Here is a 21,070-nt window from a genome sequence, read left to right on the forward strand (position 1 = left end):
TCACTTCACGGCTTCAACATTCGTGGATTCTGTACATCCCATTTTTTTTATCCAAAGCATAAAAAAGTTCATCAAAATGTCAAAATTCACACTGAAATTTGCAAGTGGAAGACAAGATAAAAAATGACGGAAGTCAGAGGCCCGCTTCTTCTTCGGTGGTGAATTGGGTGGCACACAGCGCTGAAGAAGAAGCCACATTTCCCCGTAGAAGATGAATGATATTAAAAGGCCGACATCGTGCCTTCTCCTGTTTTGTTGCGAGTGAATTTCCCATCGCGGACATCACTTGTTGAGAAACACTTTGCCGATCTTATGTTAGCTTTATTTTGTAGTTGAAAATGCCTCCTAAGTCTCTTGGCATCCAATGACCGCAGGAAAAAACAAAACATGATCACATTCATTCATTTTCTGAACCGCTTTATCCTCACTCACTAGGATCACTTGGGGTGCTGGAGTCTATCGCAACTGACTTTGGGCCAGGGGCGGTCGCCATGTCCACTGTGCGCCGAATCCCGCCCAATCACAATTCCAGCACCAAATGGGTGGAGCACGAAAGGTGTTATCATACCTCATCGCTGATATTCTCAAGCCAGCCAGATCTAGACCTCATTGCTGGATCATCTCTATCAGAACGAAGTGATGCCCATGAGCATCTTACTTTTGCTGCACTAGAAGTCAGCGACACCAACTGACCTTCGGGTCTTCCCCTCAGGGGTCGCCACAGCAAAACGCCTCAGAAATAGATTTGGCAGGGATGGAAAGAAAGGCGATTAGCAACACAGGCAGTGAGTAAAACATAAGTCATCTGAAAGCCAAGAGAAGGAAATACGATGAACCATATTGAGATGTGGGAAAAAAACGGTATGTTTGTTTTGTCAAAATGGGCGACCAGGTTACCTGTCATTTCCCCGCCCCTGATGTATTGCCTACCTCATGTGACCTAGGTGTTTCTGATTGTCTCACGTCAACCCATGTCTGTCAGTTCTTGTCGGATCGTTGCTGGTGTGTCGCTTGTGTTCACGTGTGCTCCCCCATGGGCAGTACTCCTTGTCTCCCCGCGTCTTCCCCATCAAGGTTTGGTTTTGTTCGCTTGGTTTCTAAGTCTTTGTTATTTTTAAAGTTTCTCTTAGTTCACCTTCACTCTCCATCTCTGCCTGTTTCCATGCTTTTGGGTTCAACCACGCTCCATACACCGCATATATAACAGAATGATCTGACCAGTTATCGACCATGCAGGTCATCCACCTACCGCCAGCTCTCCATCTCACCATGCTTTCCTCGCTAGGCTTTCCCTCGGGAAACATACGGCTCTATCTCCATCGCCCTCCGTCGATCCATGCTTCTATCTTGTCTCAGATTCAGACTTTTCTGAATGTGAGGACGATCCAGGTCTAATTGACCTGCTGGACTCGGACCCAGAATATGACTTCCTGGCCCCATATTGTTCATAAGAGTTTGACCGGGTAGGTGGTTGACCGGGTAGGCGGTTGACCGGGTAGGCGGTTGACCGGGTAGACGGTTGACCGGGTAGGCGGTGGCGACGCCAGTGACGCCGTGCCGGAAGAGGCCAGGACTGCGGCCTTGACAGCGGAGGCCAGAGCTGCGGCCATGTCGGCAGAGGCCCGGATGTGGCCGTGACGGCAGAGGCCAGGACTGCAGCCATGATGGTAGAGGGCATGACTGTGGCCATGACGGTCAGGACGGCAGTGATGGTGGAAGCCAGGCCTGCGGTCATGTCGGCCTAGACAGCAGTGACGGGGGAGGCCAGGACTGCGTCATGACAGCCAGGACATGAGAGAGGCAGACGTCGGAGAGGCGGAAGCCGGCAACATGGAGGACAGTGATGTATGCAAGGCAGCCTGTGAACTATCGTACTTCCAGGGCGAGACGGATGCCAGCGATGTGGAGGAGAGCGACGCAGGCACACAGGAGGCCTGTTCAGAGTGGGGCGACCTGCGATACTGCCGGCGCTCCTGCAGCGACCGTTAAGGAGACTGTTCAGAGTGAGGCGACCTGCGACATTGCCATCGCTCCTCCAGAAACCATTCAGAGGTGATCTGTGACATCACCGTCGCTCCTCCAGAAACAGTTCAGCGTGAGGTGACCTGCGGAATCACCGACGCTCCTGCAGAGTCTGTTCAGAGCAAGGCCACCTACGACATTGCCGTCGCTCCTCCAAAGATCGTTCAGGGTGAGTTCACCTTCAACATCACTGTCGCCCCTCTCCAGAACGTTCAGGGTGAGGTGCCCGCTTCCTCGTGGGCCGGCCCGGATTACCGCCGCTTTCTCATGGGCCAACCCGAATGAACGCTGAACCAGCCAGACAACCGTTTCCTTGTGGGCCATTCAGGACATCCACCAGATTGACTACGTTTTCGGGGAGCGTTTTGTTTTGTTTTTGTTTTATAGGACATCTGGAATCCGTCCCTTAGTAGGGATGTTACGTCGCACATTGGGTTGGTCTGGTTTTGATGTTTTTTTTGCTGTGTTACTTGGCCATGTGATTGCCCATTGCATTCATCTGCCGTTTCCCCGTCCCTAGTGTATCTCCTGCTTGCTACCTCTCATGAGACCCAAGTGTTTCTGATTGTCTCGTCAACCCATGTCAATCCATTTAAAACCTGTGTATTTGTCAGACCTTGTCGGATCGTCGCTGGTGTGTCGCTTGTGTTCACATGTGCTCTCCCATGTCCAGTGCTCCTCGTCTCCCCGCGTCTTCTCCATCAAGGTTTGGTTTTGTTCGCTTACCATATTTTCTCGTATATTAGCCGCCTCCGCGTATAAGCCGTACCCTTAAAATTGCCTTAAAATTGTTGAAAATTTCAATTTCTCTTGTATAAGATACCCCTTGATTCACAATTTTCACCTTCATACTTATGGTTTTAATAGGGAGTACAAATGTGTTATGTTAAAGGGAAAAATCTTAAGAAAAATCCTCGCACGTGGTATTTCTGAGATACTGTGTGAATCGAACGGATTGTCTGCTGGATTGCACATTCCGAAAAGGTGTTACCTACATGTAAAAAATTAAAAAAGGAAGTCCTGTGAGCAGTATAACCAGGAACTATGTCCGTAGCGGTCTAGTTTTCACTAAGTCTCTGGGTGCAATAATAGCATGAGATACACATTACGCCGGTATCAAGACCTTTGATCAGCCTTAACAACTATTGGGATGTGCTGACATGGTAAACACTACGAACACGTATCAAGGCTACTCACGTCTGGTCAGTCAGAGCACAGTTAACTACGGGACAATGGCGGGGCCCTGAGCGAGCAATGGCAGGGACAGGTTTTATGCAAGATACGTTTTTCTTGTATTTCATTTATAGACGTCTAAATAAATCTTGTTTAGCATTTATCTTGTTTATCTTTTCTCTATTTTGAAATAAAAGGGCCGTATCGGCCGCATTGTCTTGCAGTGTCGTGCATGTCAAGTCTATTTTGTACGCATATAAGTGTACCCCTTGATTCAGTCATCATTTTTTTTAGCGAAAAATACAGCATATATGCGAGAAAATACGGTAGTTTCTAAGTCATTATTTTTTAGAACCTTTCCCATATAGTATGAAACCAAATAATTTAGGACGTTTTTTCAGTGAAAATATGCTGAATATTTGCAACATCTCATCTCATCACTTTTGCTTATATAGTGTAAACAAAACAATGTCATGAACAAACTAAGCTAACAAAAAGAATTGATAAACGTCGAGTCGCTTTTGTTACTGACAAAAATGTTACTAGTTATTTCCTAATTGTTGTTCAATACTCTTTCTTTAATTTTAACAAGGATACAATCTTATGCAGAGGTGTACTTGGAATTTTAAAGAAAATGATATCTTTACAGTTATAGCATAGAGTTGGAGCCGCAAAACGTTCAATTCTTTCTGTCGCTGTCCCTGAAGGGGTGTGCCAATTTAGGTTTTCCATTGATATTTTTGTGTATTGTGTTCATCCGATGTTTGGTGTTAATGTGTATTTTTTTCATTTTCTTTCTATATATTTTATAATGCAAACCGTGTAGTACAATTTTGAGCTTAGAAATGACGTCAGGACATAAAAGAGTGGTCATCTGACCAACGGAGAGGGCTGTTGGGAAGGATGCACTTTGTTCAGACTGTAACAATTGAAAGATGATGCGTGCAACAATTTGGTTAAGGCTTAGCATCTCCTAATTCAAGCCAGAAAGCGCACACAGTAAGAAAATTGTAGTTGTTGTCTATTTGTTTATAAGAGATATTTGTTTTAATTATTTTGTTGTAAATAACAATATTGTAATGGAATATTTATGTTGTTTCAGTTTTTCACTGTGTTTTCGTTGTTTGATGCTTGGAGCAAATAAAAACATCATTCCCGTCATATATCAATCGTGTGTTTTAATTTTGACCTGTTTTTGATCGTAAAATTTTCACAGTGTTGCATGCAAACAGAATAGTTAAGCAAATGGCAGAGGGAAAATTAGACACAAATGTCCTAGAAGGAGTAATTACAGCTGTTACGACTCCCCCTGGTGGTAAGATGTACCAGGGAGTCGCAACTACCACTGCAGAAAAACCCGGCCAATGAGGAGACAGACACACAAGGCAATTAACATTAAATGACAATTTTTTAACACCAAAGTCAACAGAAAACCGGGACTACGAGACAGCATAGGGGAAGCAAAAGATACTAAAGTGGCACCCTTAAATGAAAAAGGTTTTAAAAAAAACACCCCCCCAGACAGGTGTTCAAATGAACACCCCAAAATACAGGAAATAAGGCCTAAGGGTGCCACTGTGAGAATTGATGGAATAAAAGTCGAGACACAGAAATAAACTACATGTACAAGTGCAAAACTATATGTATACCCCGGGGTGTCTAAACTTATCTAAAGTCCCCCTCTGCAGCCCTAAATAATTAACTTTATCAAAACATAAGTACCCAATATAACAATGAATACTCTACTATACTGATATGTAGATACTATGTTGATACTAATACTGAATGTACTCACAAATAAGGTGAAGCTAGGGCAAACAAAACTTACTTAACTTTAGACAATGGTGTCTTCTAAAGCAAGTAAGGACTCCACTGCCTTAGCACCTGCATGCCAGACAGTCGAGCCCAGAACTGCAAAATAGGAGGGTTTAACTAAGGCCAGGATGTGGACCGTGATTGGAGGAGGGATGAGTGGGAAGTCGTCACAGCTGTGTTGGCCTGGGCAGGGCTAAAATTAAAAGGTTAATTGACCACCAGAACGGCAGCACCATGAACAATGGCCAAGTGATCCTCTGCCACAGGTGTGGAGCCACAGTTCCAGGCAACTGCAGAACAAAACCAAATATAAAATAATATAACCTACAACATAATGTATACCCAGGCTGACAGCCGTAACAACAGCTCTGGAAAAAGAGGAGACAATGACAAATTTAGATGTTGTACGTGATGAAACAGAAAGATTGGAAATTTAAGAGCATAGCTGCAATTAATGCAGATCTTCAATCCTTCGGTGTATATGAGCCAAGATTAAGGCAAGAATATGAGAGCTTGTGCACCATGACCACACCATCTCCAGACATTAGAAGAGAATGGATAGCTGCTCTTCAGTGACAACAGAAGTACTAATACTTTTAAAAATCTGCTATGCAGAAAAGGATAAAGAGTTTTACCCTAAGACAGTGAAAGAATCACTCTTGAAATTGCTGGAAAGAAAGGCTGCCAGGGTGATAAATGGTTCGACGGTGTCAAGACTAGCAAGGTGAAGTCTGCAAGGTAGCCATCTGTCACAAAAGAAGGCAGAGGTGGCAGCACGATTGGCTTCGAAACGTGCTGAAATTGCTTGGGAAAAGGAAATATCCGAACAAAGGAAAAAGATTAAAAATTATGGAAGAGGGATATGGAGGCCATAGAGGCTAAATGCAAGGTATATGCTGAGGAGGAATCAAAGTTAAATACTAAAAAAGGAGAAAGATTGCCTCCACGTCAGTTTCCGACACAGCATGACAACGCTCCACCTGGACAGGTGCCCCAAGATGTGTCAAGCTCACTTAGTGTTGAAAGCAAAGTAGCCCTAACTTCCAATGAAACTTTGTTGGATGAAACCTTAAAACAGTCCCTGGTAATGACTAGACCACCAGCACCAGAGCCATTCCGTGTCTCAGTGAAGGAGTTTCCGCCCATCACACCTACCTCTGTGATATAGGGACTGGAGACGGATTTTCTTGAGACAAACCCAACGGAAAAGATAATACAACAGAAAGACTTGCAGGTTTTATGCATGAAAAATGACAAGATAAGGCACAATGAAGAAGAACATCTGAAGATGCCGCGACCATTTAGGGTACGTCTTCAATTGCCAAACAATAGGCAATTTGCCACCATGTTCCTGAAACAGTTAAAAGGAAATACAGACGCTCCCCTACTTACGAACATTCAACTTACGAACAACGGTACATACGAACATGTCTGCAAATTCATTCATTCATCATAGGCGCCGTTCAAAGCAGCTGCTAGTTGCAGTGGCTCCCTAAACCCTCACTCGTATTCTGTGTTTTTAGGGCTTTTTTAGAGCTTTTTTATCCTTTATTTTTACATTTTATTGTCTCTTAAGATTTTACTTGTTACTTTCCTTTATATATTATATTCCAAACTTTAATGTTTTAAAACTTTACTTTCAAGACTCTACTCCGAGACTCAAGTTGTGCGAGAGGCAGTCTTTGAGCTATTAGTTTAGTTTATCTTTTGGGAATTCTGGACATTATATTTTGACCCACTCAGCCATGCCTCCGCTGTCTTACACAAAGGATCAGCTGTTAGCGCTACGCAACACCTGGATTCCCCTGGACCTGGACCTGGACCTCCCCGCGGAGTTAAAGAGGAAGAGAAGAGGATGCAGAGCTGGACGAAAATGTCAGGAGAGAAAGCGACGCTTCAGACCCAGCATTCCATCTATTATTATGGGGAACGTAAGATCTCTCCCCAATAAGATGGAAGAGCTAACGGCGCTGACCAAACAACAACGACAATATCGGAATATCTGCATTATGTGCTTCACGGAGACCTGGCTGAATGAACTAATTCCGGACTCTCTCGTCTCCTTGGACGGTTTTCAGCTGGTGAGGGCGGACAGAGATGCTGAGGAGAGCGGTAGGAAGAAAGGGGGGGACTAGCTGTTTTTATTAATAGTAGATGGTGCAGCCCCGGGCACATTACTGTGAAGGAGCGACTCTGCACTCGAGATATCGAGCTAGTAGCTGTTAGCATCAGGCCGTTTTACATCCCCCGGGAGTTCTCGCACGTTATCATAATAACTGCGTATATACGTCCCTCGGCCGATGCGACAGTCGCCCGCGAGCTGCTTCACGCCACTGTGTCCCGGCTGCAAACGTCACACCCCCAGTCTCTCTTTCTTATCTCTGGTGACTTTAACCATGCTCCCTTGGCTTCTACTCTCCCCACCTTCACTCAGTTTGTGAAGTGCCACACCAGGGAACAAAAAACTCTGGACCTGCTGTATGCCAACACAAAGGAGGCATACAGCTCAGTCCCCCTGCCCCCACTGGGCCGCTCAGACCACAACCTGGTCCATCTGATCCCCACCTACATCCCTATGGTGAGGAAAATAAAACCTACCACGAGGATCATACAAAGATGGACCGAGGAGACCAGCATGGTACTGAGGGACTGTTTTGAGACCACTGACTGGGAGGTGCTGTGCAATTCACATTGTAATGACATTGACAGCTTGACCCACTGCATCACAGATTATATTAACTTCTGTGTTGAGAAAATTGTACCCTCCAAGAAGGTCCGTTGTTTCTCCAACAATAAGCCGTGGGTCACCAGGGATCTAAGGGCCCTCCTGAACAAGAAGAAGAGGGCTTTTAGGTCTGGGGAGAAAGAGAGCCTGAAAATGGTCCAGAAGGAGCTGAAGAGAGAGATAAGGAAGGGTAAGACCATCTACAGGAGGAAGCTGGAGAACCAACTCCAGAGAGGCAACACCAAAGAGGTCTGGAGGAGCTTGAGGACTATTTCGGGCCATGGAGGCAACAGCGAGAGAGACCCGGAGTCTGGCGGCAGGGAGTGGGCCAATGAACTGAATCAGTTCTTTAACAGATTCAGTCCTGCCCCCACTCCCCTGACCCCCCAGACCAGAAGCAACGCTCCCCCCTCGTTCTCCTCCTCTTCCTCCCCCTCTTCCACCGGTCTCTGCATTACTGTCGATCAGGTGATAAAACAGCTCAAGAAGATCGAGGCAAGGAAGGCTACCGGTCCAGACGGCCTCAGCTCCAGACTACTGAGAGAGTGTGCGGATCAGCTTGGTATAGTGATTCTGCATATTTTCAACCTCAGCCTCAGTCTGCAGAAGGTCCCCACCTTGTGGAAAACTTCCTGCATGGTCCCAGTTCCTAAGACTGCGTACCCCAGGGAGCCAAACCACTTCAGGCCGGTAGCATTAACCTCTCACCTGATCAAGACATTGGAGAGAATCATCCTAAATCACCTCAGCCCCCTGATGAATGCAGAGCTGGACCCTCTGCAGTTCGCCTATCGTCCAGGCATTGGTGTGGAAGATGCTACCACCTACCTGATGCACAGGTCTCTTTCACACCTGGAGAACGCGGGAAGCACGCTGAGAATGATGTTTTTTGACCTCTCCAGTGCCTTCAACACCATTCAGCCGGTTCTACTGAGAGGGAAACTGGAAGAGGCTGGAGTAAGGAACCACCTAGCCGCATGGATCATCGACTTCCTCACTGACAGACCACAATATGTGAGACTCCAGGACTGTACGTCTGATGTGGTAGCTTGCAGCACGGGGGCCCCACAAGGCACAGTGCTCTCTCCACTCCTCTTCTCCCTCTACACATCGGACTTTAAACATAATACAGACACCTGCCACCTCCAGAAGTTCTCTGACGACACCGCTATTGTTGGACGAGTGACGGACGGGAACGACCTGGAGTACAGGGGAGTCATCACAGCCTTTGTTGACTGGTGTAGGCAAAACCACCTCTACATCAACACCAGTAAGACAAAGGAAATGGTCATCGATTTTCGGAGGAATCCTCAACAGACCACTCAGGTGAACATCCAGGGTACAGACATTGAAATCGTGGAGAATTTTAAGTACCTGGGTGTTCACCTCAACAACAAACTAGACTGGTCCACAAACACAGATGCCCTGTACAAAAGGGGCCAGAGCCGCCTCTACCTACTGAGGAGTCTACGGTCCTTTGGAGTGTGCAGGACACTGCTGAGGACTTTCTACGACACTGTGGTGGCCTCTGCAGTGTTTTATGCAGTGCTTTGTTGGGGATGCGGGAGCACGGAGAGGGACAGGAACAGGCTGAATAAGCTGGTCAGGAGGGCCAGCTCTGTTCTGGGCTGTCCTTTGGACTCTGTGGAGGAAGTGGGAGAGCGGAGGATGCTGACCAGGATGATGTCCATCATGGACAGCACCTCCCACCCCCTGCATGAGTCTGTGGAGTCCCTCCGAAGCTCCTTTAGCAATAGACTGCGGCACCCTCATTGCAGGAAGGAGCGCTTCTGCAGATCCTTCCTCCCATCAGCTGTCAGGCTCTTTAACAAAAAAATGGCTGTGTGTTAAGACCTACCGTATGCATGCATGTACATTTATGTGTATGTATGTATGTATATATGTCCTAAGCAACACGCTTATTTAATTATATATTTATTCATGTATTTATTTCTTGACCTACTTATTACCTATCTATTACCTATCTATTTATGTCTAAAATGCCTTTCCTATTCCTGCATCCTCACCCTCTTGCCACTGGAACAACGAAATTTCCCGAATACGGGATGAATAAAGTTATCCAATCCAATCCAATCCAAAATTGCGTTTAAGTCCAAAAATGTTCGCAAGTCCAATTTTGTATTTCGCGTCTTTTTCGGAGTAGTACTTCTTTCCGCCGCTAATACCGACGCCTGGCGCTGTGAGAGCTCAGCTCACCCAGCATCTACCTTCTTCGTTGCAATGCGGAAGTGCGTGAATGTATCTCCAGTGTGCAAAGAACCTTTTTCATTTGTATCATTAAATATCTCATGCATCCAATATTGAATATGGTTGGTAAAAAGCTAAAGGCTTCTATTGAGGGAGTTGCAAGGAAGAGGCAAGCCATTTCATTTGAAACGAGTGGCAATAATAACGAAGCTTGATGCGCGTCAGAAAGTGGTGAGCGTTGCACATTCAGTACCATTTATAAACAGAAAGATCGAGCAGCAGGACCCAAATATTGAACGTTGCACAAAGTTTGCAAATCAATTGAATGATGCCATACAGTGCTACTGCATCATTTATGATGAAAAAAAGAAGAAAACTGTGCAATCGTCATTAGGTCGCTTCTTTTGGCCAGTTTCTAATACATAAATCTATCTCTCTCTCTACAGTACTGTACATATTCTCTCCATTTTATTAAATGTTTTTTTTTCAGTACAAACCAATGCGTGTTACTTATACAAGCCTTAAACATACAAATGCACTTATATAAACCTTCAATATACTTATATAGGCCTTAAACATAAATTATAATACAAAATATAGCACTAAATCAACTTACAAACAAATTCAACTTATGAACAATCGCTCGGAACCAATTGCGTTCGTAAGTTGAGGAGTGTCTGTATGAAGAGTAATCCTAAATACAAAGAGGATTACCTGAAGTTCATGGAACGTGTGTTTTAAGATGAGGATGCAGAAGCAAGCGCAGAACTGAGAGAAGGCAGCACATGGTACATTCCACACCTCGGTCTGTATCACCCCAAGAAGCTTGCAAAAATTACGGTTGTATTTGAATCCCCCGCCAGATTTGGAGGCACCTCCCTGAATGACCATCTGCTCACAGGCGAAGACGAAACAAGCACTCTTACTGGGGTTCTGTGTAAATTTTGTCAACACATGATTGCAATCAATTGCGATGTGAAAAAGATGTTTCATCATTTCCACGCGGCCCAGAGGATCGTGATTACATGCAATTCCTTTGGTGGAACAATAGAAATACAGAGGTCGTCTTTTCTCTTTGCAAATAAAGGATGTTGTTTTGAGAACTGACCGAGAAGCTTCACTATGTCTGTCCTGTTTGTGTCTGTCTATAATTTCACAAAATCCTTCAGAACAAAATTTCCATATTTATTCGTTTTATAACGCGCAAAATTTTGTACCAAAAAACTGAAGCAAAGTTCGGGAGCGCGTTATACACGAATCCCGGTGAAACACTGCCCTCATTCGGTGAAATAGTACCCTCAGTGGCCATTATGTGTAATGGGAGACGTAGAACCTGTCTTTGTCCGCTAGATAGCGACAATCTACCTTCTTTTACAAAAGCCAGCCCTCTCCAAATATCCTTGGGAAGTTTATAGGATAATTTTGGGTTGTAAAAAAAAAAGGTGCTACAGGGAAACGAGTCTGCCCAGAGAGTGCTATCCTTGTTCAAGAAAAATGGAATCAATTGTTTTGTGAATCTGATGATGAACAATCAGACTTTGACATTTTTTTAAATATTATAATGATGAATTCGGCTTTTAGGATTTACAATTGTAAATTCCATTCGAAAATTGTGTTCATATTGGTAGTAATTTGTTTTACCAGGTTTCCATACCATATGTTGTGAATAAATGTTTTGTCATGGCGACATGTGTTCAGCATTTGCCAGTTACCAGCAGTGTTCCCTCTAAGCTGCGCGCGTGCGCAATTGCGCACTACTCTCGTCTTCTCTGCGCAGCAGCAATCATATGGCGCGCAGTAAAAATATATATATATATATATATATATATATATATATATATATATATATATATATATATATATATATATATATATATATATATATATATATATATATATATATATATATATATATATATATATTTTTTATTATTATTTTTTTTTATTTTTATTTTTTTACCCCTTTCCCCACGATTTAAGCGGCGGCCAGTGGCAGTAGCTCTGTCCACTTATGTTTTTCGTGTTTAACAGCATGTTTTACATGAAAAATTAGAGGGAACATTGACATGCACCTGCTTGTGGCAGGTGTGATACTGGTGTGCCCATAGCGAGCAATGATGATGTCGTGACCGGATGATTCGCCTAAAGACGTTTCGCCGACGGACGTTTGACAGACGGACAGGTCGCCGAATGGACGTTCCGCCGAACGTTCATTCGGCGACCTGCCCGTCTGTCAAACGTCCGTCGGCGAAACGTCTTTAGGCGAATCATCCGAGTACCGATGTCGCTCACACTGGTACTCGGTGCGCTCAGGGAGGTTGACTTTCTGCTCAGACCAACGAAAAATTAGAGGGAACATTGGTTACCAGTACTGGTGCAATCCTTGGTGTGAGCTGAGAAAAACTAAAAGAAAAAAACATTTATACCAATTTTTAGTCACAAATTATGGGTGCGCGTTTTACATGAGTGCGCATTATATTCAAATAAATATGATAAGAACACCAAAATGAGTCATACAAAGAAGTTATGGGAGAAGGTAATTGAGGCAGGATAAGAGTATTTGTGAGCAGTAGTATGGGTTTATGCTGAGGAAAAGTACAATAGACGCAAGGTTTTTATTGAGGCTAGCTATGGAAAACTACAGGGAAGATCATAAGAAACTGCACTGTGTCTTGTAGATCTAGAGAAAGGCTGTCACAGAGTACCTAGAGAGGTACAGGACACAACCTAGAAGATACGTACATGTAATGTACATACATACGTACATGGGTGTAGTGAGGGAGGACATGAAAGTGGCTGGTATACGGGGGAAAGTGATGCACAGGACAGGTTGAAATGGAAAAAAGTTGATTCGGTGTGGCGCCCCCTACATTACAAGTCAAGTAAGATGGGTTGAGAACATCATTTTCTGATCCGCTTATCATCACATGGGCCACCGGGCCGCCAGCGAGAACATCATATTTAGTGGAGTTTCAATTGTTAATTAGGTGTTTATACAAACAAAGAACCAAAATTCGTTGTTTCATGACTCCTTTTGACAAACAACAGCTATAAAAACAAGCTCCAGTTTTAATTAGGGTATTTTGACCAAAACATTTCAACAATCTTTCCCCATACGTTAACTGTTACTAAAATAGCCAACAGTTCTTGAAAGCCCAAATGATTCAAGAAGTATGAGTGATCCCAGGTCAATTACCTCAAAGAGCGTTATTTTTGGTATACTGTGGCACATGAGGTCACATGGGTCACACTAATCCCAGAAAAGAATACCCAGTGAGTATTCTGTTTTGGAAGCGCTTCCAAAAGGTTTGTTGTCAGGCAGACAAGCATTTAAGTTCATGTGTGAGTGCATTTTCTCATAGCATGTTATTTTAACAAGCAATTACATAAGGCCATTGTATTGTTGAGGATCTATTTAATGCTTTTGTCTATCAGTGTGCGAATTCATTGAATGTTGTGTTGTGTTTAAATTTTTGTAATTCCCATCCATCTATAAAGCATCTGTGGGAGATTCCTTTCCATCCCCTCAATCATAACCCTCTGTAACTGATATGAAGAGCTGCAAGTGTACTGTGAAGACTCGGGGCAGTGATTTTATTTAGAGCAGGAGTGTCATTTTTATCACTTTGTCCTACAATATGACTGCGAAAACATAAATGGATGATTGCTTACTATTATTATCAATAAACAACAAATTGAAACGTACTGTGTTTTGAAGTTTAAAATTAACAATTATTTAATTTATTTTAATAATAATAATAATCGGACATAGGCCCTGTCGTCATTATCACAACACAAAAGCCTACTGTGTAACAAAAAAATGCATTGACTTTATTGTCCAGGAAGGCTCCCGCTTGGTTCATCCCATTCTATAAGAAGTTCGTTTAGCCCTGGGTGTATTAACTTCCTCTTGATTTAAGGATGGATTCTGTGTTATATGATAAACTAATATGTTATTGCTATCGCTGACAGCCATTAGCCCTGATTATTTCAGATGCTATTTTTGTTGTGACAGGCTGCTGCATAGGAATGAAGATTATTTGGTTACTAAGTATATTTTAAATCAAAAACTGTGTAAAATCTCTCAATGTCAATATTTCATAATCAGATAAATCTCCGTCCCTGTGTCACGTCTTTTGTAGAGTCCAACAGGTTTCTTCCAGGATGGTCCTGTACTTGGCTCCTTTCATCTTCCCATCAATGTTAACCATTTTTTCTGTCTCTACCGACGAAAAGCAAGGCTAAACCATGAGGCTGTCACCACCATGTTTGACAGTGGGGATGAGCTGTGTTGCTTTTCTGCCAAAGATATCCTTTTGCATTCTGACCAAAAAGTTCGATTTTGGTTTCATCTGACCAGAGCACCTTCTTCCACATGTTTGGTGTATCTGCCAGGTGGCTTGTGGCAAACTTTAAATGAGAGTTTTTGTGGATATCTTTGAGCAATTGATTTCTTGAGTTTGATTTATTTAATAAAGGACAGCACATTAATGACTGTATTCATAATCATGTTAATGAACATTCATTCATTAATTCATCTTCCATACCACCCATCCTCAAAAGGATTGCTGGGGTTGCTGGAGCCTAACCCAGCTGTTATTGGGCAAAAGGCAGATTACACTCTAGACTGGTCCCCAGTTACACATAGGAAACACAGAGAGACAAACGACCATCCACACTCCCAATCATACCACCACCAGCGGGAATCGAGCCCGTGCCTGCGGGGAGAGTGAACCTCTACACCACGAGGCGGCCCATTAATGAACCTATATGTGTAAATATAGAAGATTGTAGCCGAGCGCTAATTTCCACCTTTGGTGCAGGTTAAAAGCAAACGATGACGCATACATACACACATTCGAACACACGCACACACACATACACACACACGTAGCGCAGTTTTATACAGTATTGTGATAGCAGTTTTGTCCATCTAACAGCCAGGCTTTGGCGAAGATTTTCAGAGAAGGGAGTTCACATATGATAATTGGTATTGAGTTCCAGGTATGTGAGGCACAGACATATAAGGTACTTTGGCTGAATGTGCTCTTTTTGAAGGGAACTACACAGTCTTCCTGCCACTCTTGTATAAACGCCAGATTTGTGCATTGTACCACTGATTGTTGTCTCTCAGACTCTCCCAGCTTAGTTGTAGATCTCTGAAGTTCATCGAGAGTGATCTCTGATAGGTCTTCCCTTTGTTCGACATGAAAGTTTAGAGTGACGGCTGGTAGATTTGGAATGGTCTACCATTGATACTCCTTCCATTTCAATACAATTGCTTGCAGTTCTCCACAACAGTATTTTGGACCCGCTTGGTGTGTTCAATAATCTTCAAGATGCTCTCTGAGACTATTACAGGTGCATTTATAGGGAGATATGATTACACACAGGTCGATTCTATTCATCATCATCAGTTAACATTGGATCATTCAGAGATCCTAACTGAACTTCTGGAGTGAGTTTTATGTACTAAAAGTAAAGGGGCCAAATAATATTGCACACCCCACTTTTCAGTATTTTGTTAAAAAAGTTTAAAATATCCAATAAATTTTGTTCCACTTCACGATTCTGTCTCACTTGCTGTTGATTCTTGACAAAAAATATATCTTTTTTTTTAAAGCCTGAAATGTGGCAAAAGGTTGAAAAGTTGAATACTGTATTTGGATTTCCTTTTCATACACCATGAAAATGACTGTAAACATTCTTTTAAGGTTCCATAAATTCAAATTAAAATGAATAAATTGTTGGATTGGGCAAAAGTAAAAACTGTTGTTAACAACCCTGATAAAAATAATGAGTACATGAGATAAGTCTTTTTATCTCCTTGTTTTTCATTTTTTCAAATAAGCTCACCAAGTTTTTAGTGCATTGTGGGATCCAGAAAATGTGCATATCAGATACATTTTGGTATTGGTCCTTCGTAAATAGGAAAACCGATGGACTTATATAGGGGTAGGGGTGAGCCAGAAAACAGTGATGACAGTGAGCTAGAGCATTGTGACGACTCAGAACTCACTTGTTCTCATCTTGTGCCCTTATTTTCAACGCTAATTTTCAAACAGATTTCATGTACCGTATTTTCCGCCCTATAAAGCACAACTAAAAGACTTAAATTTTCTCCAAAGCCTTATAATCCACCTTGTATGCACCTTATATATGGATCAATATCGGTTAAATGTTGTATGAAATTTTGCTTTAGCACAGCTATTTGAACACAACTCCTAACCACTACTACTATTATTATTACTACAGCTACAGCCACTGGATGTATAACAAGCTCCCTACTAAAGTAATCACTCAAATTTCGCAGATAATGTGGAACAGGCATGGCCGTGAATGAAAAAAAATGCAAAGTAGGATCACCCCTATTATTACTGCCATACTACATGTATTCGTGCCTATACAAAAATACAAGTACTACACAAGTGCAATTATCAAGAAGTGTATTTATTAAATGTTAGAGTTATAAGCATATGAAAAGACTGTAATGTATTAATCTCTAAATAGAATTTTGAAATTAAAAAAATGTAAATACTTTAAGTACTGTACTCACAGTGAAAAAAAAGTTCCTATCCACTTGATTTTTTAAAAAAAAAGGTTATTGCGAGCTTTACTCCAAGTCCTCTTTGTAAGAGTCGAGACGCATTGGATGATTGATGGAATCTTTAGGAGGTGCCAAAAGGGCAGCAGGAGGAGCTTTTGCGAGAGGTTTTCGGCGCACAAGGAAGAGGGTGATGGGGAGTTGTGACTGATGTTTCTTTTTTTGTACAAATATGCGTTTGTACAAGGGCATGACACTCTCAAGACGATTGCCAAATTGAATGTTGTCATCGATCTCTTGGACCGTTTGTTGCAAACTACGTGCAATATTGAAGATCTCCTGCAGCTTAAGACCACGTTCTTCATCCTCATCCTTGTCGTTGTCCACTGCCTCTTTTTCCTCACTCCACGATGGCACCATTTCGACAAGGTCCTCATCAGTTGGAGGGGTTCAGCAGTGTGTTGACTTCCTCCCCTGTCATGTCTGAAAAACTAGGTTGGCTACCTACCGAGCCAGCTTCACTAGCTTTTCTATGGCGTGAATCTCTCTAGCTCTGGCTACTACTACTACTACTACTACTACTACTACTACTACAACTACTAATACTACTACTACTACTACTACTACTACTACTACTACAACTACTAATACTACTACTATTACTACTAATACTATTACTACTACTACTACTTCTACTACTACTACTACCACTACTACTAATACAATTACTACTAATACTATTACTACTACTACTACAGCTCCATCTAGTGGATCTATAACACAACCCACTCCTACCACTACTAGATCTCCATCTAGTGGATCTATAACACAACCCCTTACTACTACAGCTCCATCTAGTGGATGTATAACAAAACCACCTACTACTACTAGTACAGCTCCATCTAGTGAATCTATGACACGACCCCGTACTACTACTACAGATACATCTAGTGAATCTAGAAGACCCCCATTACTTCTACAGCTTCATCTAGTCGATGTATAACAAAAAACCCTACTACTAGAAATTTTATGATAGGCCATTCGTTGAAGTTGCGACTTATACTCGTGTCTCTTATAGTGTGGAAAATTTAGTATTTAAAAGAATAACATCAAAATTACCTTATAGTTCCTTTACATAACTACAATATTTTTAATTGACTAGTTGTGTAAAAGGGGCGGCCTGGCGGCTGGGTGGTGAACGTGTTGTCCTCACAATTCTAGGGTTGTGAGTTCGATCCCAGATGGTCCTCACTGTGTGGAGTTTGCACATTCTTCAAAGGGTTTTCTCTGGGTACTCCGGTTATACCCCAAAGACATACAGAGTAGACTAGTTGAACATTCTAAATTGCCCCTAGGTATGAGTGTGAGCGTGAATTTTTGTCCATCTGCTTGTGCCCTGCAATTGGCTGGGCACTGATTCAGGGTGTCCCCCGCCTGCGGCTCGTTGTTATTTAGGATAGGCTCCAGCACCCCCTCCCACCTTCATTGGGATAATCGGTTCAGACAAAGAATGAAATAATAAAAGTGTAAAAATAATGGATGGCAAATAATATTAGGAGTATGCAAGACAAGAAAAAAGCATGTCTAATCTCAGATGGGTTGCATTTGTGGCCCTTTTGAGAGGACAGTCTTCACTTGAGTGTTTAATCCCAGGGGCATCTCATGTCCTTGTTTTGAAGTTGCATGGAAACAGCTATCAAAGCCTATAAACCATGGGAACGTGGGTGAGGTGTTTGAGTATGTGTGTACAGAGAGAATAGAACAAAGGATCATCATTCAACTTGGTGGTGCCACTTAGTGAACAGCTACATACCACCAGAGGAAAAGTTCTAATGCAAAAAACCATTCAGTGCAATAAATTCCTCAGATACCTATTTAATTGGTATAAAATTAAACATGCTTCCTGGTTGATATCCTGATACCAAGTTATTGACCGAATGTCTTAACTTACCATTAGTTGCCTAATTAGAAGGCCAGTTATGAATCCAAATTCAGATCAGCATGTCATCTCTATTGCACTCAGCAATATTGAAGCCAAGCAGCCAAGCCATGGCTGTTTCCAATTTGTTGCTTAAGCCAAATTGTTGAATATAATCTTTATTTTTATCACTGTGTAACGTATGCATACTAGTACACACTAATTTCTGCCTCAAATGACATTTTCACTGGTCGCAGCCGGCCGGCTCAGTCTTTCACAAGGTCGCAACTTTGCAAGATGGTGTAACTGTAGAAGTTCCACTCAGTGTGGTTTTCCATGTCGTCAAGAACAAAGCCAAGATCTTATTTTAGTGCACAGAAGTTAAATTTATCTATCGAGTACGCCGCTTTTAGGTGGTATTAAATGATAAATTTTGTTTATGATTTGTATATTTAATTCTTTGTTTCAACCCAGCCAACATTTTATTTGTTCCCTGAACAATATTTATTCATAGATGCAGACCAAATATTGTAAACCAACTAAGCAAGAAAAATCTAGTAATCAGTTGAGGTAAGATTAAGAAAAAAAAAAAACAATTAAGAAAAAACTTGTGACAAATGGCTTGACATGTTACGCCTTGCAGTGCATGTAACTGATCCCTTGTCTGTAATGTTGTTAGAATTCAAAACATGGTAATTATTACAGATTAAGTTTGTGTTGAAATTCAGTATACAATCCATGAAATGTTATTGCATCTAGGACCGTGGTAAAATAAACCATAATTGTAATTCATCACATATGCTTAATAACGTGCCATAAATTAAAAAAAACTCACCCTTGATAGCTGGAAACATCGGCAATCACCAGAATCTTCTTCTCATTTCCTCCCATGTTTCTCATGGGTGTGATGGTGGCTCTCTTCCCAGATTTCTTGTCGAGTTTTTCAAAATATTGTAAGGGTTGTTGATATTCTTGCTTCCCAAATAGACTGTGTTGTGTTTTGTTGAGATTTTGTGCGAATGTGCTCATCTGTACATATGGGGTGTGTTTGCAGGGTCTTGTATCTGCGTCTGTCCGATCAGACAAGAAAGCACAATCCTAAAGTCATAGTTGTTTGTGATATTCTGCCGTGGGAGCCACAGATGTCCGGGGATAGGAACCCAGGGCGTGATTGGACAGGGCTAGCAGAGAATAGGGGGGTTGGGTTGTGTTTGTGTATGGTGGATGAGAGGACGAAGGACAGGTGAGGGGAGCGACGGGGGAGGGATTCGGGGATCACACACAGGCAGGGAGGAGAGGAAGTGTTCCAGGGAGTGTGGCTTATTGTAAAGTGAGGAATTCCATGGCGCCAGTGCAAGAGGAGGAATGATAGACTAAGAATGGTAATGTGATCTCTCACTATTTCGCGGCTTCAGCATTTGCAGCTTCAGCACATCGCATTTTTATACTAAGTATGTATAACAAAAAATTTCATAAAAATGTCAAAATTAAATTCTAACAAGCTCACAAGCCAAAGATACTTCCCTGTCTTCCGCTTGCCACTAAGAAAATGGCGGAAGATAGTGGACTGTCAACTCATCACCAAGAAGAAAAAAATGGTGGGCAGCTGGCGGTGGCCATCATTTTTATATTTTAATAGAGCTTTCTGAGTGGCTGTGAGCCTCTGTGAGGGGGGATTTTTTTATCATCATCTTCCTTGTGCGCTGAAAACCTCTCGCAGAAGAAAAATCACAATTAACTATTAAGGATTGTATTTATTGTCAAAGTTCATCTTTTTATTTAAAGTCACGAACCCTAGTGAGGATACATTGTGTCGATGGATGGATAGATATTAAAGATTTGCTTGTGAGCAATAAAGGATGGACATCATTTTTAGTCCTATCAGCTGCTCAGACAAGAAGAACGGGAATCTGAGTGTTTTCATATCAGTGGTAACAAACATACAGCCCACGGGCCGGAAGCGCTTCCCTAGTGGGGCTGATCTGGCCTGTGGGGCTGTTCTCCTGGATACCTAATATAAAAAACGCAATAAACTGAAGCCACAAAGTGGTGAAGGATGATTTTTTTAATTTTTTTTTTATCATAGCACCGTTCAAAGCGGCTGCTTGTTGCAATAGCTCCCTAAACCCTCCCTTTATTCTGTGTTTTTACAGCTTTTTTACAGCTTTTTTATCCTTTATTTTTACGTTTTATTGTCTCTTAAGATTTTACTTGTTACTTTACTTTATATATTATATTCCATGCTTTCATGTTTTAAAACTTTACTTTCAAGACTCTACTCCAAGACTCAAGTTGTGCAAGAGGCAGTCTTTGATCTATTAGTTTAGTTTACCTTTGCAAATTCTGGACATTACATTTTTGACCCACTCAGCCATGCCGCCGCTGTTTTACACAAAGGATCAGCTGTTAGCGCTACGCAATACCTGGATTCCCCTGGACCTGGACCTTGACCTCCCCGCGGAGTTAAAGAGGAAGAGAAGAGGATGCAGAGCTGGACGAAAATGTCAGGAGAGAAAGCGACGCTTCAGACCCAGCATTCCATCTATTATTATGGGGAACGTAAGATCTCTCCCCAATAAGATGGAAGAGCTAACGGCGCTTACCAAACTACAATGACAATATTGGAAAATCTGCATAATGTGCTTCATGGAGACATGGCTGTATG

The 21,070-nt window shown here is 42.3% G+C and overlaps 1 protein-coding gene and 1 long non-coding RNA gene across 5 annotated transcripts in view; one reads left to right on the top strand and one right to left on the bottom strand.

Moving 5' to 3' along the window:
• The window catches only part of mylk4b (myosin light chain kinase family, member 4b), a 67,984-nt gene extending 48,343 nt beyond the window's left edge, over nucleotides 1-19,641 (bottom strand). For 2 of the 4 annotated variants that reach the window (XM_077594597.1, XM_077594596.1), the window contains exon 1: nucleotides 19,241-19,641. In XM_077594597.1, the coding sequence (XP_077450723.1) occupies nucleotides 19,241-19,434 (194 nt within the window). In that variant the 5' untranslated portion in view covers nucleotides 19,435-19,641. Of the gene's footprint in view, nucleotides 1-10,657; nucleotides 10,756-19,240 lie in introns of those variants that run through there. The other 2 variants (XM_077594599.1, XM_077594600.1) reach the window with 2 other exon arrangements.
• Nucleotides 19,642-19,710: 69 nt separating this feature from the next.
• Nucleotides 19,711-21,070, top strand: part of LOC144069327 (uncharacterized) — a 30,464-nt gene continuing 29,104 nt past the window's right edge. Inside the window, exon 1 of the long non-coding RNA XR_013298444.1 lies at nucleotides 19,711-19,787. This is a non-coding gene — a long non-coding RNA (uncharacterized LOC144069327). The remainder of the gene's footprint in view (nucleotides 19,788-21,070) is intronic.

Source organism: Stigmatopora argus, chromosome 24, assembly GCF_051989625.1.
Source record: "Stigmatopora argus isolate UIUO_Sarg chromosome 24, RoL_Sarg_1.0, whole genome shotgun sequence".
Taxonomy (NCBI): domain Eukaryota; kingdom Metazoa; phylum Chordata; class Actinopteri; order Syngnathiformes; family Syngnathidae; genus Stigmatopora; species Stigmatopora argus.